Below are 23,673 nucleotides of genomic sequence, written 5' to 3'. Positions count from 1 at the left end.
TATGTGTGCCCTTGGAGAAAACCTGTTTGCTTAGATCTTTATGCCAAATTGGTAACTGACTAACAGTAAGGAACCCGGATTGGGAAGGACTTCTTGAGATTTAATTATGCCACAAAGTATGCTGGAGAAGTGATTTTGCTCTGACTTTGTCTCCTTTTTGCCTCCCCTCGTTTTCTGCTTTGTAGGTTTAAAGCTTTCAGAACTAAAGTCCCACTACATTTGTTTGTGATCCTTGTGTACTTCTGATGCTGACCTTTCTAGCAGCTTGCTATCAATAGTTGTCTCTTGAGGGATTTAGTGTCCCTGTGGGAGTGTTTCATGCTGAAATGTCTTGAAAACAGTGTGGCTTTTAGTAAGCAAAGTTATGCATTGGGCGATTCATTGAACAGCTTTATCATTTTGCTACTTATAATTTTATGGTTGTCTGTGTGTGTGTGCACGCGTGCACACACACGCCCGCCTACAGGATTCCTGGCTCTCTAAAAGACAGTGTTTTAAATGGATAACAATTACAAAATTGTTGAATTCAAAATACAAAATTTTTTTTAATGGAAAGAGTAAATCTGTTATGTTGCAATAGGAATTGTAATTCTGAGAAGTAATGGTTCAGGATTTACTAACATTCATTTTTAAAACTTTCAAAATAATTATAAATTCATGGGTAGTTGCAAAAGATAGTATGGAGAGGTCCTGTGTTCTCTTTCCCTAGTTTCCTTCACTGGCAATATCTTGCATGTAGAGTAATAGCAAAGCCAGGAAACTGACATTAGTACAGCCCATAAAGCTTAACTCGGATTTCGTCAGTTTTATGTACACTTATTTGTGAGTGTATTTAGTTTTCCAGTTTTATCACAGGTGTGGATTTGTGTGACCACACAGTAAAGGTATACAACATTCATCGCAAGGATATTTTGTGCTACCTCTTATGGGCCAGCCACCGCTGCCCCTCCCCATCCCTAGCCCTTACAACCACCAGTCTGTTTTCATCTCTATAATTTTCTTTTTAATTTTCATTATCACATTTTATTTGTGTATTTCCTAAAGTATAATTTTAGTAATCTAGCTGCATAGGTAACAATGTCACATTTTTCAAGTAAAAAGTAGAAAATGTGCATAAAGGAAGCAATAAAGAAAAAGAAGGTAGAGATGGAGGTTAAAAATTTAAGATGTATGATGAAATTGGCAAACAAGAAGTCGGTGTTACCAAAATAAACAAATCTAGAGCTAAAGCCCACTATATTAGATTAGGATATTTCAAATTTTTTAAGTAGGCTCCATGCATGTAGAGCCCAATGCAGGGCTTGAACTCACGACCCTGAGCTCAAAACCTGAGCTTAAATCAAGAATCAGAGGCTTAATCAACTGAGCCACCCAGGCACCTCCATATTTCAAGTTTTTGAGTAGGCTCTACATCCAACGTGGAGTACGAACCCATGACCCTGAGATCAGGAGTCGCTTCTCTAGCACTGAGCCAGCTGTGTGCCCCTGATACCTCAGGTTTTAAGGAAAATGTCATCTTATGATCTTAGATATCCAGATAGGAGCAACTAAAATCTGAGGTTTTATTTAGCTAAAGATCTTCTTCATGAAGTCTTTAAAGTTGGGAATCCCCAGCCAAGTGCTGCTGGATTGATTTCCTCCCCCCATAGCAGACCTAACTCTGAAAACCTGTAACTGCTGGCAGAGTTTCTTTTGTTCTTCACTTTCACCTTTGCCATCGGACTCCATCTCCAAGGGAGACACGTGCCTGCCCAGGACTCCAGCACCCTCAGGGGTTTCCTTTTAATTCACCAGGTTGTCGTGGCTACAAACTGAGGGCTTCAGAGGGGAGGGAGGTGGGGGAATGGGATAGGCTGGTGATGGGTATTAAGGAGGGCACGTATTGCATGGTGCACTGGGTGTTATACGCAAGTAATGAATCATGGAACGTTACATCAAAAACTAGGGATGTACTGTATGGTGACTAACATAATAAAAAATATTATTAAAAAATTTTTTAAGAAAAAGGGGGTTGGGGGGTGACACCTGGGTGGCACAGTCAGTTAAGCGTCCGACTCTTGTTTCGGCTCAGTCATGGTCTCCAGATTATGAGATCGAGCCTCTCATTGGGCTCCGCACTCGGTGGGGAGTCTGCTTGAGATTCTCTCTCCCTCTGCCCCTCCTGTTCATTGGCTTGTGCTCCCTTGTACGTTCTCTCAAATAAGTTTTTTTAAAAGGATTCATTTATTTAACAAATGGGGTGACAGCAAAGCAGCCACTCTGGGAGGAAAGATGGGGAGCTAGGTGAAAGAGAATGGCAGAGCATCGATAATTATTTGAACTGAGTCCTGGGGACTTGAGGTTCTTTACACTGCCTGCTTCATTTTTTGTTTGAAGTTGTCTATAATTAAAAAGTTTATAAGAAAAAACAAAGCAAGAGCTGGTATTTAATAAGAAAGTCTGAGCCTCTTGAGAGCAGTACATGCAAGAAGCTGACCAGTGAAAATTAAAGCAATGCTGTTTTTTTAAGTGTTGAATTTTTAAAAGTTGGACTTTTTCATCTCCTTCAGTTATTCACAGGGCCTACTATGTGTCATGTACTTGTCTAGACAGTACAGCAGAGAACAGAACCTAAAACTCACCTCTCAGAGCTTACTTTCTGTGCAAGAGGCACCCAGTTAAGTAGAGTGTATTCCAGATAGTGGAAAGTACTATGGAGAAAATATAAGCACACAGAGGTGACTTGGCCAGGGAAGACCTCACACAGAGAGGGTGACCTTTGGGCAAAGACCTGAAGGAAGAGGAAGGATCTGTGCAGGTCTCTGGCAGAGGCGAGTAGTAAGCGCAGAGGCCTAGAGGTGGAGCGCACCTGTTGTGCTTGAGAACCAGCAGGAAGGTCAGAGTGCCTAGGATGTGGTAGATGGAATAATGCCCCTTCCCCAGGATGTCCACGCCCTAGTCGTCAGAACCTGTGGGTATGTTCTCTCTTACGGTAATGGGCCTTTGCGGGTGTGAGGAAGGTCAGGATCTTGAGATGGGGTGGTTATCTTGGATGATCCAGGGGGGCTCAATGTAATTACAAAACTCCTTATGAGCGCGAGGCTGGAGGTCGAAGGTAAGATGCTGTGTTGCTGGCTATGAAAATGGAGGAAGGGACCACAAAGCCGAGGAATGTCAGGTGGCCTACAGAAGCTGGAAAAGAGAAGGAAACAGATTTTTCCTTGAAGCCTCCGGAAGGAATGCAGCCCCCGGAAGGAATGCAGCCCTGCCACCTATACTTTGATTTTTAGACTTCTGGTCTACAGAATCATAAGAGAATACAACTATATTGTTCTTAGCCACCAAGTTTGTGGTAATTCATTAGAGCATCAATAGGAAACCAATACGGGGAGGGTATAATGAGCAGATCGGGATAAAAGGAAGAAAAAATAGTTAAAATATGAAAAGGCACTTAAATCCATTAAAAGAACGTGAACTTTTATCCTGAGAGAGTTTGGAAGCCATTCAAGTGTTTTGAGCAGAGAAGTGACCAGGTCTGACTTACCTTTTGAGAGGGATCATTTTGGGGGCTATGTGGAGACTAGAGTGAAGGGGGACAAGGATGCAACAAGGAGACCAGTGAGAAAACTACTGAACTAACCCAGACGAGAGAAGATGGTGGCTTGGAGTGCATTGAACCAGTAGAAGTGGGTAGAGTCAGGACTGCTGATGGGCTGGGTGTAGGGAGAGAAAGAGGAGTCAACAGGGACTCTGGGGTATTTTGTCTGAACAACTGAGCAGACGAGATTGTTGTTACTGACAAGGGAAGACAGTGAGATGAGAAAGTTTTGGAGGAAGATCAGTAGTGGGATGTGAGGCTAGAGATATGAATTTGGGAGCTGGCAGCACATCGTTGGTATGTCTGTATTTTAAAAGATTTATTTCTGAGGGGAGGGGAAGGAGGAGCAGAGGGAGAGAGAGAACCTCAAGTAGACTCCTCACTGAGCACAGATCCCGATGTAGGGCTTGATCTCACAACCCTGAGATCATGACCTGAGCTGAAAGCAAGAGCCAAGAGCTGGACACTTAACTGACTGAGCCCCCCAGGTGCCCCATATCATTGGTATTTAAAGCCAGGATACTGGATGAGATCATTAGGGAAGTGAGTGTAGATGGAGGGGGATTTAGGGATTGAGCCCTGTCACAGTGAGGATGAGGAGTTGGAGAAGGTGTTCCCTGTGATGTGGGAAGAAACCCAGAACACATTGTCCCCTGGAACCAAGGCATAACCTTTACAAGGAGGAGAAAGTGATCAGAGGTATTAAGTGTCACCGTTAGTCAAATAGGAGGACTGAGAAATGACCGTTGGGTTTAGCAACTTGGAGGTCACTGGTGACCTTGACCAGAATCCAGGGCACGGTGGGGGGCAAAAGTGAGCTGGTTCAAGAGTGAATGGGGAGAGGGGCGCCTGGGTGGCACAGCGGTTAAGCGTCTGCATTTAGCTCAGGGCGTGATCCCGGCGTTATGGGATCGAGCCCCACATCAGGCTCCTCCGCTATGAGCCTGCTTCTTCCTCTCCCACTCCCCCTGCTTGTGTTCCCTCTCTCGCTGGCTGTCTCTATCTCTGTCAAATAAATAAATAAAATCTTAAGAAAAAAAAAAAAGAGTGAATGGGGAGAAAGGCAATAAGGAAATTGAGATAATGAGCGTATGTGGAACTGTCTATATGTGATATGTCCTCTCCAGATAGACTTGATTTCTGAACATGTAACTGGAACAATGATGTGTTTCCCCCTGCTGTGGGCCTCACTGGTAACCCTAATCCAGGCAGAGTTAATAAAGCTAGTTTTTGAGCCAAGCGGTTTTTTTTTTTTTTTTTTTTTCTGCAATTCACAGTGGTGCTATAAAGCAAAATGCTGGAGACACTTTTATTAGCAAATTCTCACAGCTGAGGCTCACTCAGTGGGGCTTTTACTGGGCAGGGCCATTCCAATCCTAGTGTATTAAAGAAAGACCATTAGGCCTGTGGAAAATTCAGGTTTGTAAACTTGCTAGATTTAATATAATGTAAGAAATCAGAACTATTAGCTTTCCTTTTGGTGTGACTCTTTAAAATTGTGAAAGTTTATCTTGGTCTTGTTTTGGTTTTTGGTTTTTGGTTTGTTTTTTTCCCCCAGGATTAAAAGACCTTTTTAGAGCCTGTCATTTTTGTGTTCCTTTAAAAGAAGGAGAGAGAAAAGGCACCCACCCTTTACAGTTTGCCAAAGAAATTGTTGGCACACTTCTGTGTTTAATACCTAATTGTAGGTACGGTCCTGATCCCTTTTTGGAAGTAATTCTCACCTCTAGCTTTTATAAATCGCTCAAAGAGATTATTGTTTGTTATCCAGGGTTTAAACTTTATCCTGAATGTTACTTTCCACAGAATAAGCCCTGTGATCTAGGGGTTAGCAGTGGGAATGATGCACTGAAACATCAACTTTTTGTTCTCTGTTTTTCATCCTGTAACCCTGTTATACAAATTTCAGATCATGTTATTTCAAGTGACTTGGCATTTTCTTTGAAGCTGATAGAAAAATCTGTTTTCTGCTTCCAGTGTTTTCAAGGTCTGATATATTTGGGACTTCTTGAAAGTCTCACTGAAAAGTTTCCGTTTTAAAGTGGCTGAGAACCGTAGAGTTTAGTGGATCTCATGAAAACTCATCCAGAATGTTTAATTTAATTGGGATCTTCTAATTTGTAGTCACCGAGCCTTGGATTTCGCTTTTCTTAAAATGCTGCTGCTGATTGAGTGGCTCCATTTAGTACAAAGCAGCGTTGTAGCTAATTTTTGGACTCCCGAATTAAAGCTATTGCCTAGTACTTGGGGCAGGGCTTGGGACCCAGCCTGTAGCTTCCCTACCACGAGGGAGAGGCGTCATGCACAAGGTATCTGTTTGGCAGGTAGATGAGAATTGCTGGTCTTATGTCCAACACATACCTTCATCAGTTCACCAGTGGGCCATATTGCTATTCTTTCAAGTGTCTTCTGCAGAGCACAAAGGCTTTTGAGACCACCCTCGCAAGAAGCGTTCAGGAGCCAAATAAGTTTGGGGAATGCAGCATCTCCTGTCCTTCTGAGAGATCTACAACGCATGTCTGTCTATAAAAAGCTTTCAGAAGTTCTTCAGCAAATAACCCTGCTTGGTTTTGTTGAAACCGGTGTTCCCCAAACTCATTTGACCTTGGAATCCTTTTTTTTTTTTTTTAAAGATTTTATTTATTTATTTGACAGAGAGACAGCCAGCGAGAGAGGGAACACAGGCAGGGGGAGTGGGAGAGGAAGAAGCAGGCTCATAGCGGAGGAGCCTGATGTGGAGCTCGATCCCATAACGCCGGGATCACGCCCTGAGCCGAATGCAGACGCTTAACCGCTGTGCCACCCAGGCGCCCCATGGAATCCGTTTTTTAAGACAACTTATTAACCCCCTGAGGAGCTCCTGTTCTGCACATGCTTTGGGAAGTGCTGGTCTGTGTAATAAAGCCTACCAATTAGATGATCTCTTAGCTACTCTGAGCCTTCCATCCAGTTCCATTTCATAGTTTTTACAGAATTTAAATTTCATAATTTTTACCAAAACTCATGGTATCCCAAGATCAGAGTAAGCTGCCCTGGGTTTAGTGAGTACTTTCTGCCTTTGAGGACCCATTAGGGTCTCTGTAGGATTCTCTTCTACTTTAACCCTGAATTCCAGAGGTCTGTTAGGGAGGTACTCAGCTCTGGAACTATTTGAGTTGTGGCCTGGCTCCATCACAGCTGATGTTGGTCTGTCCCTGTCTGCTCTTCATGATTGCCTAGTTCTCAGACTCACTCTGGCACAGACAGATGGACAGACACCACTCATGTCTGGGGTAGGCTCAGCTGCGGCCCAAACATGCCAAAAATAAAACCATGGTTTCTGTCTAGTCAGAACCAGAGCTCCTGTGTTACTGAGTCGTTATCCTACTCTTTATTGCCTGACCACTTGTGATCAGATGAGGGTTTGTTTCCCTGATGCCCTTATGGCTAAGATGGAGAAGTGTGGGATGACAGTGTGGTTAAGTGGATTTGTAACTGATGCTGTGGCCGTGCCCGGGGTGGGCAGCTTAATGGATCTGTGTCAGCCGAAGGGGGGGTGGGGCGGGGAAGGCTCTAGTAGTTTGCCATGGGCTCTGTCCTCAGTCCCATCCTGGTTAACTTTTTTTTTTTTTTTTAAATAAGATGCAAAGACCCACAGACCATATTTTGCAGATGACTTATGTATGGGATAGGTAGCTAATGCAACAGGTGACAGAATTGGGTTTCAAAGATGCTCTAAAATGATGTGCAGTGAGCTGGGGTTTAAAATGGAACGTAAAATTAGATTTAAAAAAACAATACAGTGGAAGTAAGAGGGGACTTTTTTTTTTTTTTTTTAATTGCAGTTTGTTTAAAAAAACTCTGAAGAATGGGGACACCTGGGTGGCTCAGTCAGTTTTTTGGCTCAGGTCATGATCTCACAGTTGTGAGATCAAGCCCTGTGTGGGGCTCCATGCTGGGTGTGGAGCCTGCTTAATATTCTCTCTGCCCATCCTTCCTCGCCTCCCCTCGCCTCCCCTCGCCTCCCCTCGCCTCCCCTCGCCTCCCCTCGCCTCCCCTCGCCTCCCCTCGCCTCCCCTCGCCTCCCCTCGCCTCCCCTCGCCTCCCCCACTCCCCACCTCCCCTTAAAACAAACAACTCTGAAGAATGATGGACACCAAATCCAGGTTACCCTTGCGGCCGGGGAAAGGGTGTGGACCCAGAGATCCACAGGAGTTCAAACTTACTAGTAATATCTTATTAAATGGGGTGACGAGTCCATGCGTGTATGTAATATTTATTTTTGTTCGCCTTAAACCGTTAATAAACAGACTCAGAAGCTTTGGTGGACTGTTCATTTAGTAGCCATGATGGGGTATTTACAACAGTTGAAGCAGCAAATTAGCGTCTGATAAAATTCCTCTGTTCATGGCACTTGACAGCCCACATTTGGGGTGGTGTTTTGTCCTGAGTACCACATTTGAAGAGGGACACTGTATGTGCACAAATATTAGGGTACGTTCCGAGATCAGGGGTATGGGAACTAGTCTAGTCGTAGGACAGTTAGGTGAGGGAAATGGGTGATATTTAGGCCCATGAAATGACGAAAGGGAATTAGGACGCTGTCTTCAGCCTCTTGAGAAGCTGTCAGGTGGAAGAAGGAATAGAGATTCCTTCAGAAAGGCAAAATTAGGACCATGGGTGCAATCCCTTTACTAACCAAAGGGAGGAAGCCCTTTCTAACAGCCAGGCTACTTTGCAGTGGATCAGGCTGATTTGGAAGGTCAGCTCCCTGCAGAAGCCTCTCACCAACCAGGGCTGTTAGGAAGAGCCCTCCTGTGATGGGGAGCTGCTCCTGGTTGATCTCCAAGACCCCTCTTACTTCTTCAATTTCTAAAACATCGAAGACTTGAGCCAGTGTGACACCTTCAGCATTACAGGTTGGCACTTTGGTTAGCAAAGTGATTGAAGCCTTGCACTTCTTTATGCTGCCTGCCCTAACTTAGGCTGCGGCTGCCATGCAAAGTGTCCATGCCTACAGGCAAGAGGACTTGGCTGATGTGATGGTTTGTTGCAACTAGAGCTTGCATGCCCACAGGAAGCCAGAATTTTCATGTGCCATTAGAATGTTCTGTGGGTCAGTATTGCTTTGACATACTTCTGGTCGAATAAGGTATTGTACTAATAATTGTTCTTCGTATAATTTGCTTGAGATGGAAATCAGAACTTTTGACACTGAAACAATCTGAATTCTTGGATTCTAATTTTTATTTCCCAAATGCTAGCCTCTTCCTGCTGCCATGGATCAAGTAGAAACCCACTGTAGATTTAACAAAAGTTATTTTAAAAAATACAAGGAAGTTAATGGCCTTCTCAAAGTAATAATTGGAGCAGCATAATTTTTTTTTTTTAAAGATTTATTTGAGAGAGACCGCACTCGCAAGTGAGTCAGGGCGCGGGCGGGGAGTGGCAGACAGAATCCAAGCAGACACACCACGGAGTGGGGATGCAGGGCTGTCTTACAACGCTGAGATCACGACCTGAGCCGAAATCCAGTCGGATGCCTAACTGACGGAGCCACCCAGGCGCTGCTGGAGCAGCAGGATCTCATAATGAACACGTGCCTCCTGTAGTGTTTCGGTAGTGATCTGTAGTATCGTGTGACGTGTATAGAGAATTACATCGGCAAGGTCCTTTTCTTGAGCTCTTTGAGACACACAACAGCTCTGCTGCTGGTCGGCTATGATGATTCGCTTCTTAAGGGTGAGAAAACAATGTCCCCAAGGTCATAGAATTTGGAGTTGTGAGGGACATTTCAGGATGTCTGATTCCTCCCCACCAGTGAGGAGGAAAGAGATACAGAGAAGCTTAGTGACTGTCATGATACCATAGCTAACTAGTGAAAGACCAGACAATAGAATCTGAGGTTTTGGTTTTCATTTTTTTTTTTTCCACAAGTGTAACTTTTTTTAAAAATTTTTTTTGAAAGATTTTATTTCTTTATTAGAGTGCGCACAGGAGAGAGTGAGAGAGAGCAGGGGCAGAGGCAGAGGGAGAAGCAGACTGCCTGCTGAGTAGGGAGACGTGGGGCTCTATCCCAGGACCCTGGGATCATGACCTGAGCTGAAGGCAGATGTTAAACCAAATGAGCCACCCAGGCGCCCCTGTGACTGGTTGTTTTTTTGTTTTGTTTTTTTTTTTTTTTATCATATCATGCTGCTCTTTGGATAATGCAGGTGATCTTGAAGCATGTTCCTAAAAAATTGACCAAATTTTTATATATGTATCCCTATCACTTTAGGTCTCCTTGGGGACATCATTATATAAAGGAGCTCCACTTTAAACTCTTCTACAGTATAGATTTATTTTGGATATAAAGAACTCCCTTACTTTAATTTTAAAGTGTTTTGTTAATCTCTGAGAACTACATGTGGTTTTTGTCCTTCATCCTAGTACCAGGATATCACCTTGATGTTGGTATGTTCAACTGACCCTGCATTTCTGAGACAAATTGCATGTGGTCATAACATAACCCTTTTTTGTACGTTGCTGGATTCAGTTTTGTGTATATTCATCAGGGATATTGGTTTGTAGTTTTCTTGTGAGGTCTTTGTCTGGTTTGGGTATCAGAGAAATACTGGCCTCATAGAATTAGTTGGAATGTGTTCTCTCTTCTATTTTTTTTTTTTTTAGAAGAGTTTGTGAATGGTTATTCATTAATCTTTTTAAAGATTTGGTAGAATTTTTTAAAAACTTATTTTAATTTAGTTTTAACCATTTTTAAAATTCTTTTTAAACATTTAGAATTCACAAGTGATGTCATCTAGGCCTCAGCTTTTCTTTGTGCAAAGTTTTATCAGTAATGTAAGCTCTTTACTTGTTATAGAACTGTTCAGATTTTCTATTTCCTCATAAGTTAACTTCAGTACTTTGTGTCTTTTTGTAAGCATTTGTCCATTTCATTTAGTTTATCTAATTTGGTGGCATATAATTGTTCATAGTATTCCTTTATAATGCTTTTCATTTTTGTGGTTGATAGTGATGGCCCCCTTCCCTCTTGATTTTAATAATTTGAGTCTTCTCCCCAACCCTTGCCCTCCTCTTTGGTCAATCTAGCTGAAGGTTTGTCAGTTTTGGTCATCTTTTCAAATAACCAGCTTTTATTTGCTTCGTTTTCTCTATTTCACTCGTTTCTGTTGTAATTTTTTCTTAATGCTTGCTTCGGGTTTAGTTTTCTCTTTCTCATTTAAGTTGGAAGGCTAGGTTATGGATTTTAGATTTTTTAAAACACTGGAGTTTATAGCTATATACTTCCCTCTAAGCGCTGCTGTCTCTGGGCCTCATAGGTTTTGCATGTTCCATTTTCCTTTTCACTCATTGCAGAGTATTTTCTAGTTTCTTCTGCAACTTCTTTGACCCATTGGTGGTTTAACATGCTGACATTTGTTTGTTGTTTAATTTCCACACATTTGTGAATTTCCCAGATTTCCTTCTCTTATCAGTTTCTGATTTCACTTCATTGTGGTCAGAGAACATACTTTGTATAATTTTTGGTTCTTTTGAACTTAGTGATTTTTTATAGCCTAGTCTATGGTCTATCCTCGAGAATATTCCATTGCACTTGAGAATAATGCTCAAATTGAGTAAAATGTTCTATGGATGTCTCTTATGTCTAGTTTATTCATAGTGTTGTTAATTCTTATTTCCTTGTTGACATTCTACTTATTCCATCCATTATTGAAAGTGGGTATTGGAGTCTCCCAGTATTGTTGAATTGTCCATTTCTTCCTTCAGTTTTATCACTTTTTGCTTCTTGTATTTGGGGGCTCTGTTTTTAGATATGTGTTTATAATTGTTAGGTCTTTGTGATAGGTTGGCCCTCTTTATAAAAATATCCTTTGTCTCTGGTAACTATTTTTTTTCCTAAAATTTCCTATCTTTTGATTGGAGTGCTTAGTCCATTTATATTTAATATAATTACCGATGAACATTTTTATCTGCCATTTTGCTATTTTCTGAATGTCTTAAGCCTTTTTTGTACTTTTTCTTCATTACTGCCACCTTTTATGTTTAAATCTTTTTCTAGCATTTTAATGCCTTTCTTTTAGTACACATTTTAAAGTTTTTTTCTTAATGATTGCCCAGGGATTAAACTGACATCTTAAAATGATCTAGTTTATATTAATGCCAAATTAATTTTAATAGTATACCAAAACTACTACAATATAACTTCTCTCTCCCTTCTTTGTACTATTTCATACAAATTATGTCCTTATTGTTATAAGTGTATCAACATGGTTTTATACTTTAGGCAGTTGTCTTTAATCAGAAGAAAAATGTTGCAAGCAAAAATACATTTATACTGTCACTCATATTTACCCTTGTAATGATCTTTCCTGATTTACTTTATGTGGATTGAGTTACTGTCTAGTGTCCTTGTATTTAAGCCTAAGTATTTCTTATAGGACAAGTCTACTAGTGATGAATTATTTTTGTTTATCTTGGAATAATTTAATTTCTCATTTTTTATTATCAGTTAGCCAACATATAGTACATCACTAGTTTTTTATGTAGTGTTCAATGATTCATTAGTTGTGAATAACACCCAGAGCTCATCACAACACATGCCCTCTTAATACCCATAATTTCTTATTTTTGAAGGATAGTTTCTCTAGATGGAGTTACTGGTTGGCAGTCTCTTCCTTTAGCACTTTGAATATGCCAGCCTACTTCTTTCTGACCTCCTTGGTTTCTGATGAGACGTACAGACAAGGAGTCTTTTTCTCTTACACTTTCATGATTCTATCTGGTTTTCAACAGTTTATGGTATGTCTAGATGTGAATCTCTTTGAGCTTATACTTCATGGAGTTTGGTGAACTGCTTTAGTGTGCAGATCAATGTTTTTCATTGTATTTGGGAAGTTTTTAGCCATTATTTCTTTAGATATTCCTTCTACCTCTTTTTCTCTCTTTCTCTTATGGGACTCCCATAATGCCTGTGTTGGTCTACACAGATGGTATTCCATAGGCCTCTGAGGCTCTGTTAATTTTGTTCATTTTGGGGAGGAGGGGTTTCTGTCTTTTTTTTTTCTTTTTCTTTTTCTTAGACTGGATAATCCTAATTAACCTTAAGTTTGCTGATTTTTCTGCTAGTTCAGATCTGAATTTTTTATTACTCTTCAACTTTAAAACTCCTATTTTTAAAAAATTTCTCTATCAGTATTTTGTACTTAATGAAACATTGTACTCATAACTTTACTTTCCTAGACATGCTTTTCTTTAATATTTTGAACTTATTTATAATACCTGATCTAAAGTCTTTGTTTACTAAATCCAAAGTCTGGACTTTTTCAGGGACAGTTTCTGTTGGCTGCTTTTTCTTCCTGTATATGGTTCATATTTTACTTTGCATGTCTCAACCATTTTTGTTAAAAACTGGACTTTTTAAATAATGGGCAACTCTGAATCAGATTCTCACCCTTTGGGAGGGTTAGTTTATTATTGTTGTTGTTGTTGCTGCTGTTCATGAGTGACTTTTCTCGACTGATGCTCTAGTTTGTATTTTTTGTCATTTGTGACCACTGAATTCTCTGCTCATTTAGCTTAATGGTTAGCTAGAGATTTCCTTAAATATGTTGAAGCAATAAATCTCTGTTTTTGCTGAAGTGCTGTCTGTATGTAGGGGCATGCCGTCAATATGCCAACAGTTCACAACTCTGCTTTAGCCTTCGTTTTGTGCATGTGTAAAGCTTCAGGGTTAGCCAGAGTGAGAGATTAGGGCCTCCTCAGGTCTTGGCAAACACACAGTCCTACACATGTACGTGGCATTCTTGAGTGCCAGAAATACATTGTTACCTTTCAGAGCCCCTTATGGACATCCCATTCCCCAGGTTTTCCTTTTAAGCTTTTTAGCCTTAGTTGGTAATGTTACCTCAGGCAGCCACAATGTTAAACAGTTCTCCCTTATTGTTTCTGACAAATGCACTGGAGATAAGACAGAGGAAGCTTTGAGTCAGGTCAGATAAAGACAAGCCTCTAGAACAGACCTTTCCAGCAAGCTGTCAGACAGGTAAAATGGTGACGGTTCTCTGGGGATAGCACACGTGGGCAGCTGTAAAGCCATCTGGCCCTTCTGGTGACTGTTAGGCTGCTGGTTTTTACAGCTACCATAGTTGCAGGCGATTGGTTTTCAAGGATACTATGGAGTTACCTAGGGTCCTGGAGGAGGAGGATGGAATTAGTGCAAGTTAAAACAACATGAAAGTTGTTGTTCTTACCAAGATTTGGCCATTTTTCTTGAATAAATGCTCCTCAGAATGTTGAAAGCCTTTAGTTAATTGCCAAAGTTCTGAAAAAGTTGATTTTTGACAATTTTTGGCAGTATTGTTGCTTGTATGTAGGAGCAGATTTTTGGAGATCTTTACTCTGTCATCCTGAAAGTTAACTACCTATCAGTACCTCATCAAATGAGGAACCCTGGTGTAATGAGAGTCTGCTATGCACATGCTATGTGCACTTTCGCCTACTTTGCCTCATGTTCCCTTTCCTTGTCTGTATTCAGGGTCTTGAAGTGGCCCCAAGGGAGTGTTAAGGAGCACAGGTTACTGTAAACCAGTGGTCACGACTTTCCCTTTATTAGGAATGAGTCTTAACCTTTACATGGGCAGCAAGGGTTGAGCACTTAATCCCACATTACCAGAATGTGCTGTAGACCCAGGATCATGTTGATCTGCTGGATCATTTTTCTCCTCTTGCCAAGAGAGTCCATCTTTTGCACTCTAGCTATTGCACTCTAGCCAACTTTGTTCACTGTCCTATGAGGAAGTAAACCCATCAAATCCCCCTAAGTTAGGCTTGGAGGACAAAATACTAATAGTGAAAATGGCCATTTCCTCTGTGTACTGTTGGGATTTGAAATTCTGTCCAGACACATTAATTTCTCTATATCAGATCTTACAGTCCTGGTGAACAGCTTGAGTTTTCTGTTAAAAATTTTTGAAATCTATACATTTAAAGTCTAAGTTTTTGTACATAATATCAATTTAAATTTCTCATATGACCAGAAGTGTTGAGTTATGGATATTTATTTTGTTACAGCCTTTTATTTCAGAGGCCATCAGTCTCCAATTGTATGAGAAGAAATACAAGTGCCTATTGGTAAAAAGTAAAGAGATTCTTGTCGGAAAAGCTGTGTATGATTGTATAGCTATGTTGCAGTTTGCATTTTTTGCCTTTTATGTATTTGTGTATCTTTTTCTTACATGTTATATAAAAATTTAACCAAGTCATTTAAAATGTGATATGAAACGGAAGAACAACAGTTTTGAAATCTTGAAAAATAAAACTGGAAACATTTGCTTGTATTTTTTTTTCACCTCAGGGTGTTTTGTTAATGAGACATTTTATACTGCCATAAACTCAGGGCAATAATAAAGGTGTTGATTGATTTTTGGATGACAAGGGGCTTCTCTAATTGCAGAATTTGACATTTGTGTCACTTGTGTTTTAGGTGAGCAAGACGTGGAAGGTGATTGCAGAAGACGAAGTGCTCTGGTACAGGCTGTGCCAGCAGGAAGGGCACCTTCCCGAGAGCAGCATCTCTGATTATTCTTGCTGGAAGCTCATCTTCCAAGAGTGCCGAGCCAAGGAACACATGTTAAGAACCAACTGGAAGGTAGGCAGTGGCCAATATCATTACCTGTAGAAGAATAGCCTACAAGGACACAGGAATCCAGGCTCTGGCTGAAATCCGGAGTCCCTCCAATTATAGCCGGAGGTTAACTGCCAAAAGCAAAGAGAGGAGTGTGGTGAGAGTCCTGTCAGCTGCTCGTGATTTGTTGCCCATTTTGTTCGCCGTTAGAGTATCTGCCCCCATTTTCAACTGCACTACTTGGGAGCATCCTATTCTCTAGGAGAGGAGGGGCGAGATCAGGTGTCAGTCCCCTCCATTCTGGTGGTTAGGATCTTTGGAGTACTGCTCAGTGCAGCCTCCTTTCATTTTGGCCAACGCTGGTGGACCAAGAAAGCCAAAGCACCACCTGAATGCAAAAGAGGAGCTGAAAATGCTGTTTCCAGTAACTATATAAGAGGGAGATTTTAAACGTGTCTAAGTACCGTCTTCTCTCCCCTCACATAACCCACTGGCTTGCTTCCATAGCATTTATCACTTCAAAATCTCTACAGAAATATTAGATCACAGCTAAGAATTTGCACAGTGGAGTGTTTCTATAGGACATAACTGTCAAGAACAGCCTTCCATAAAGCTGTTTTGAGGCATGACAGGCACCAGTGTGGTGGCGGGGCTTCCTCCCACCTGGGAGCTGGATAGTCCCTTGTATGGGAAGGGTAGAGCTGTACATACTCTCTCCACTCCTGTAAAGGTCAATCCTAATAGACTTTGAGATCAACAAGCTTTTGCTCATTACTGATGGTGATAGATGGCCTGTGTGCTTGTCCGTCCCTGGTCACCTCATAACCTGATTAGTGACGGATACTCTCGATCTGGGTGAACTCCCACAGTTTCTAGCAGAGTTAATGAGAGCAGTGTTTCTTGAATTCCGGGTTTCTCGACCGCAGCACCAGTAGTGTTTGGGGCCAGATAATTCTTTTTGGTGAGGACTGTCCTGTGTGTGGCAGGATGTTGAACAGCTTCCCTAACCTCTACCTAGCAGATGCCAGTAGCCTTCTCTACCTGCCCCCAGTCGTGACAACCACACGTCTTCAGATGTGTCAGATGTCCCCTGGGGGGCAAAATCGCCCCTGGTTGAGAACTACTTGGCCAAGGAGAGCTAGCATAGCCATGCTTTCTTAGACCATTAAGACACCCCCGCTAAAGAAGAAGCACCCGGGCCCCACAGCTGTGTGCTCACCAGGTAATAAACTCATGCAGAGGCCCCCAGTCCTCTTGCCGGTGTGCTCAGTTGGGCCTACATGAAGGACGTCAGTGAGAGGCAGCCACGAAGATTCGACGGTGCTACTTAGATAAGCTAGGTCCAACCCTGCTAGAGGGGCTGGAATTTAAGGTGAGCTGGCAAGTTGGGCATTAAAGGGGGCTCTGCCTCCAGAAAGGAGGGAGACTTTCATGCGCAGGGGAGCTGGAGTGTCAGTGACCCTGAGATGTCAGACCCTGAGAGAGCACAGCAGCTAAGTTTCTGCTTCTTCTTGGGTGATAGAGAAACCCACGGAGGGAGGCGGCAGCAGCGAGGGTGTTTAGAGACCTCCCTGTAGGCATCTGGCCCTTCATAACTGTTGCAGGTTACATGCAGTTGAACAAAACGTCCAGTTGTTTTTTCTCTGACAAGCACAAAGCCGTTTGTTTGGTAAGCATTCAATAAATGGTTGTTGATTCGGTGAACTGGAGTCAGACTCTTTGGAGCGTCTCGGCCCATTTCCTGGCCCTGTTAGCCATGAGGACTACAAAAATGAAGTGTGAAATGACCGATCCTGCGCTAACTGTAGTGATGGAATTCTTACTGTGATTCTAGAAAGGAAGCCCTATCAAAGCTTGAAGAGTAGTGTTAGAGCAAGTTGCTTTCCCTTCGGATACCCCCATTTTCTCCTAAGTGTGGCTAACAGCAGCCCACTCGTCGGGTTGTGGTGAGGGTGACGAATGCCCCTCCTGCGCAGCATGGCCTGTGTCCAGTGTAATGAGCTTTGGACAACATCACAAAGGGCCATATAGTGGGAAACACATCTGTCTCTTGTCTCTCCACCAGCCACCTGGTCCCCTCAGGAGCAACATTTGTCATGGGCTTTAGGGTTCCCTTCAAAAGTACCATTTCTGGGGTGCCTGGGTGGCTCAGCCCGTTAAACAGCTTCTCAGCGGGGAGTGTGCTGCTCCCTCTTTCCTCTGCTTCTCCCCCAGCTTGTGTTGTCTCTCTCTCTCTCTCTCTCTCTCACTCACTCTCAAATACATAAATAATCTAAAAAAAATTTACCATTTCCCTGAACCTCTGACCTTGCAGTCATCTTTGTTTCCCCATCCTGATTTTTATCTCTTTGTATGTCCTTGCTCGTTTTATCCTCTGAGTGTTCATAAGGGTTGTTGACAGGTAAAATATCATTAAATACCTTCTGTCCTGTCAACTGAACTTTCTAAATACACTGGATGCATTTCTTCAGATACCTGTCCCTGCTAGCCTTCTGTGGGTCGTAGGTGTGCGATCACACATTGCCTTAATATCCTGTAACCCCCTTGAGCGCAGGCGCAGCTGCTCACGCATCCCATGCCCACCCCCCCACCCCCCGGGTTTCCTGTGTGCGGTAACTTGTAAGTGCTAACAACTGATCGTGTTAGTTGTCCCTTTGTCCTTTGGAATGCCCCAACTTTGAGCACAATCATGCGGGAAGAAATGGCTGGGGAATGTAGCTGGAGGTGTAATGCTGGCTTCCGGGGGTCCCAAGAACAGTATAAACTGCATCCCGCTTTTCCTTATGCAGAATCGCAAAGGCGCCGTGAGTGAACTAGAACACATTCCTGATGCGGTTTTGTGCGATGTGCATTCCCATGACGGCGTTGTCATTGCCGGGTAAGCAAACGCAATTTTTCACTTAATGATTAACTCTTCATCTGAAGGTCTTTCATTTTTCATGTGCCACCCTCTGAGTCCCAGTGACGTTATCTTCCCCTGAGAGCACGTTCCTTCCCATGATAGCCCGGGTTTGAGATGGAAAATCTCCATGATTCTGTTGTCCAGTATTCAAGTCTGAAGTTAGCGGTGAGAAGTGAATGGTGTGGAATGTAGAGCTGTAATCCATTTGTCTCAATATGTCTTTCCTAGCTTTTAAATCACTCTTGTGGCATGTTAGGTTAGATTTTCATTAAGGCAAACAGTCTGTATTTTATGAAGACATAAAAAAGTCAAGCAAGAATAATACGTGTTGGCACAAACAGCCTGTTCTTTTCTCTTGTTCTGAAGCCGTTATTATGAAAAGGGCCGTGGCCACACATAATCTTCCTTCCCCACCACACAGTATGTATTTGCTGCTTACCTTGTCCTGAAATAAGCTTTTTAGTTGTCTTCATCACCAAGAAATTTAATTTTAGCTTCTGTAAATTCCTGTGGCTTCTGTTCCAAAAACCCCTTTCATGAATTCTTCCTATTTTACTAACAGAGATGCAAAAACAGTTTGTGTATTTCTTTAATGAGACTGGTCATTCTTTCTCTTTCCACAATGAGAAGACCAGTTTCATCTTTGGATTGAGAAGCAGTCTTGAACTGCAGTCTCAAATTGTATACTTAATGCCCTAAGTAGAGACCAGGACACTTAATACCCTGAGTCTGGATTGGCTTTGGGGTGAGCCCCCCCAGGAGTGGTTCCTATCTGGAGGAAACCAAAAATGAATCTTGGCCTCAACAGCTTGGTAGTAGGTGAGTCTTTTTCTTTAAAGAAGACTCTTTGCTTAAGAAGCATTCTTTAAAGGGCACCATTGGAGTTAAAACTCCGAACAGATTATTTTAATGTTTTGTGATTTACAATGCCTAGAAAAAGTATTTTTGCTTTAAAGTAGATATGCTCAGAAAGAACACTTTTCCTTAGCTTTCGTTTTGCTGGCCACAATTTAGAGATTAATGCCCTTCTTGGGTGTGCTTTAGAACACTGTTTTTAGAAAGATGAATGGACCTGAAATCCAAAATTCTGTCCATTCAGTTATCAGTGCGGCTTTAGGCTTTTGCCTCTCATTGCTAAAATGTGGGCCTAAGAGCTCATGCTGCATAAGGTCCATTCTTCCTACAAATTCTAAGACTCCGTGACAACTCAGAAAAGACTTCTGTCCTTCTAGCTTAAAGGGGTCTCCCGGTGTGTCAGGAGGCCTTTGAGGATAGAATGTTGAGATTGGACTGAGAGTCATAAAGGAAATTAGAGATAGAGGTGATTTTAATCTCCAAAGCCACGTATGAATTTATCTGGACATGGACCTCACAAAGGCAGACTGGCCACGAGTCCAGATGCCAGCCCTTCTTTTCCTGCCTTTCCGTTCCCCTGAGGTCTGCTCAACATTACAGATGATGCCAGCACAACACAAAGCGATGGCAGAGTTTCGTGGATCGATAGGATGAAACGTGATCTGTGGGTCAGAGAGGCTCCTCCCGGCTCCTCTTTCTAAGAGAACCTTATGTTTATGGCCTAGCATCGGACACTTCAATCTTGCTTGTGTGTAGAGCATCTTGTGTTTATCATTAAAATTTTATCCGGTGGTTACGATGCTTGTTTTCTAGGTCAGATCTCGAATCTCTTTTCATTTGAGACAGTGGTGTTTGTGGTTACCTCATTCCCAATCAATGTTGTATTCACCCGGCTTTCTGCAGCTTTGTATCTCCAAGGAGCTGCTTACAGAGACACTGACCACTTCACCATCTCTCTCCCATCTACTTAGCTTGTGTTTCTCTGATTTTCCTTCTTCGTTTCCTTTTTCTCCCTTTGAACATAGGCAGAATTTGTTCAGGGGCTTAAGTTTTATGTGCCTAGAACTAAACTGTGTAACATTTTCGCATTGAAACCTATTAGGTTTATTTCCTTAGCTGACAGCAAATGCTATTGGGAAGAAGCAAGAGGGGAGCACCAGGGTGGCTCAGTTGGTTAAGCATCTGCCTTCAGCCCAGGTCATGATCCCAGAGTCCTGGGATCGAGCCCCACATTGGGCTCCCTGCTCAACAGGGAGCCTGCTTCTCCCTCTCCCTCTGCCATTCCCCGTTTGTGCTCTCTGGCTCTCTCTCTCTCTCTCTGTAAAATAAATAAAATCTTAAAAAAAAAAAAAAAAATTCTGCGTCTTTTCATGCCTTTGTGTAAAAAGTTCCTGGTTTGGAGTCACCTAGAGTAATTTTTATTACAATTAGCCTTGCAGTTGACCCCGGCTTGGGTCTGCCTTACTTTTCTTTTCACTCAAACCAGAGTAACCTTCCAAATACTCATTCACTCAAGCTCACCCAAAACCCAGAGTACTCATCAATTGAGCAGGACCTGGACGACGTCTCTTACCCTAGGCTTGTCTTTCAGCAGAGGAAGTAGACATTGTTAGAACTTTTGATCTTTTGCTCTATTTTCCCATGAGTCTTTGTTTCCCTTATGGTCTCATAGATAGTAACTTCCAGTTACTTTTCCTTATGTCCCCAGCCCTTTGAAATTTGTTTCCAACGTAACTTTCTCCTGATTACGCTCCTCCAGGTACCTTTGGCTTTTCCCACAGTTCCTGATTGTCTCTGGCCACGTCTCTCTCTCTCTCGATCTCTTTTTTTTTTTTTTTTTAAATCGAGATATAATTCATATACCATAAAATGTACCCTTTTAAATTTTCAAAGTCAGTAATTTCTAGTATATTCACAAGGCTGTGTAACTACCACTCTCTAATCCCAGAACATTTTCATCACCCCAAAAAGGAACAGTCTTCCTCCTTTAAGGTCCAGCTCCAGGCTTGTCTCCTCCCCGGGGTGTCTATAGCCCCCTGGCCTACTAAGCCCCACCCCAACATCTGCCTGCTTCCTAACTCCCGGAGAAGTGACTGCAGCTTATAGTGTAACTTCGCCTTAATTAACATTTTTGTTTTCTGTTGTGGCTTTACTTTGAAATAATTTACTTCACAGCCATATATTTTCTGTGCAGTTAATTTGTAAGGATCTTTTTTTTTTTTTTTAAGCTAGAGGTAGTATGTAAAATGAAGTGCCCCACAGTGCTTGTACATTATTTTGTCTGAAAGAAGCATTGCAATTTAATAGGCAGAACCCCTCCCACCTGGATGCTGCTGTTACGTGGAAAACTGGAGAAATCCCTAATTTGTCTGATCCTTGATTTCTTAGTCGTTTCCACTTAGAATCATGTCATTTTCAACCTGGAAGGAACCATAGAGGTTAACTGTTCTGAAACCCTCCTTTTGCGTGGCTGCCTGAGGCTTGGAGGGCTGGCGAGCCGGGAGTGGCAGGCGTGCACTGCACCACTGCACCATTCTTCTGCAGTGTCCACATGGAGAGCCAGGTGGTAGGGCTGCCTTCCTGAGCCCTCATTTGCTACTCCAACAGCTCATCTTCATTTTGGGTTTCTTTTGTGGCATATATCACTCTTAAAAATGAAAAAGTGGTAGTAAAACCATGTTCCTGCAAAACTGTTAGAAAGCAGAGAAGAGAAAAAGCCACCTAAATCCCAGCATGCTAACATAGCCTGTGTTATGGTTTTTGTGTACATGAGTTATTGTTTTTTTATGCACATTTTTACATAATCCTATCCTACCTTCTATTGTGGCCTTTATTCCTTGCTAAACTGAGATTTTTTTCATGTTACATGCTTTTCATTATTTTCTTTGATTTGTTACAGAAATTCCTATGATATAATTATATCCTAATTTTTTATTCATTCCCCAAGTATTGGACATTAAAGTCATTTCCTGGGTTTTGTTAGTATATGATGTGAATATTTTACACAGAGGTTTGCAGATTTTTTCCCCTTTTCAGTACTGCCAGTCTTTAAAAATTATAAAACACACGCTTATTGGGGTGCCTGGGTGGCTCAGTCAGTTAAGCATCGGCCTTCTGCTCAGGTCATGATCTCAGGGTCCTAGGGTGGAGCCCCATGTCTGGCTCCCTGCTCAGCAGGGAGTCTGCTTCTCCGTCTCCCCCACTCATGCGTGCTCTCGCATAAATGAAAAAAATTATATTAAACACATGCTAACTATAGAAACTTTAAATTGCATATAAATGTGTAGAGTAAAGAGTCCTACATCTTTCTTTATCCCTTAGTGTGATTATTTTCTTAGGCTAGAGTCCCATTAGTGGAATTATTGGATTTAGGGGAATGAATTTTCATATTTTCCAGATTAAGAAATTATTTTTAAAAAGCCCTCATAACTCTCCATTTCCTTCCAGTCTAACTTTTTGGTTTAAAGTTTCCAAACTGTCCCTCAAGCCTGCTCTCCTGAATCTGCCTCCCTTCTTTCTGTCGGTGCCATAAATAACAAGAGAGGACACATTCACGTCTTAACGTTCCTACGGTCTGGTTTCCGTCCCAGCGCTTCCACCAAGCTACACTCTCTCACAGGTCGGCAGTGTTGGGTCTTGTTAACTGTATCCCTCTTCAGATGGTGGAGGTGGTGCACTGAGCAGCTCTGTACCCTCGGAGCCTAGCACTGGACCCAGGACTCACACTTTGAGAAAGTGTGTACAGAATGAAAACTCCTCACGCTTCTGAGACCCTGTACTTTCTGAGCCTCTTTACTGCATCTTTCACCTGCCCAGGCTCCTCCTGTGGCCCTTCTTGCCTTTCTGTGCTCTCACTTGGCCACCTAGCAGTGATGTGCAGTGTTCCAGAAGATACCTGAAGCAGTTGTTATATTTGCCGGGTAGATAAGTCCTTCAACTGTGACAGAGTAATTCAGACACAACCTTTACTTTGGTCTCTCAGCCAAAATTTCCGATTTCTTTAACCTGAGAAAAATTTGTGTTCAGAAGCCACCAATCTCCATACTGTTAACACCCTGTCTCAGAGCTCAGCCTCCGGCTGCATTTTCTCTGTGGTGGGGTCGCACTCCTGAAACTCAGTGAGTGTCGACTTGTGCTTTCCCGAGTATTTAGAAGAAGAGAGATTATCGGGAAAAATTTATTGATAATAAGTGATTAGGAAGTGTGGTTTTGGTTTTTGTTTGGGTGATGACAGCTCTGAGGATTTTGAAATGTTTCTCAAAGTATGTTTATCATTAAAGAAAAAGAACAGAAGAAAGGAGCATATGAAAACATCCCTGTCCTGTTTTGTGATGCTGAGACTGTTCTTGTCCCCAGTTGCACTCTGGAAGCTAAGCGTGTTGAAAACAGATGACATCATGAGTTCAGAAAGGCCACATTCTAAACCTGAGCTGTAGGTCTAGTTATAATCCGCTAGAAGTAGATTTGCTTTACCGCCACCTAGTGAAGGAGAGTGTCTCAGGTAAGACTTGCAGGAGAAAGTCCAGCTGGGGCTCCCTAGAGGCCAGTGCCAGCTCTGCTAATCATTAAGCTGTTAGCTCACCAGAAGCTTTTATCAGATGCCCAGGAGTATGGTGGTGGTGTACAATAAACTCCCTCCTTACTGTTACTTAAGATTCATAAGTCTGAAGCGTTTCAGTTTGCATAAGAGAGCATACTTCTCTATTCACATTAGGACCCTTTCCTCCCCTT

General features: G+C 42.2%; 1 protein-coding gene across 1 annotated transcript in view; it reads left to right on the top strand.

The window, feature by feature from the left end:
* FBXW8 (F-box and WD repeat domain containing 8) overlaps positions 1-23,673 on the top strand; it is a 116,559-nt gene that overhangs the window by 17,460 nt on the left and 75,426 nt on the right. Inside the window, exons 3-4 of the mRNA XM_026514961.3 lie at positions 15,045-15,209; positions 17,975-18,063. Of these exons, the coding sequence (XP_026370746.2) occupies positions 15,045-15,209; positions 17,975-18,063 (254 nt within the window). The remainder of the gene's footprint in view (positions 1-15,044; positions 15,210-17,974; positions 18,064-23,673) is intronic.

The sequence above is a fragment of the Ursus arctos genome, unplaced genomic scaffold (genome assembly GCF_023065955.2).
Source record: "Ursus arctos isolate Adak ecotype North America unplaced genomic scaffold, UrsArc2.0 scaffold_34, whole genome shotgun sequence".
In the NCBI taxonomy this organism is placed as follows: Eukaryota; Metazoa; Chordata; class Mammalia; order Carnivora; family Ursidae; genus Ursus; species Ursus arctos.
This window is presented reverse-complemented; position numbering and strand designations above follow the sequence as displayed.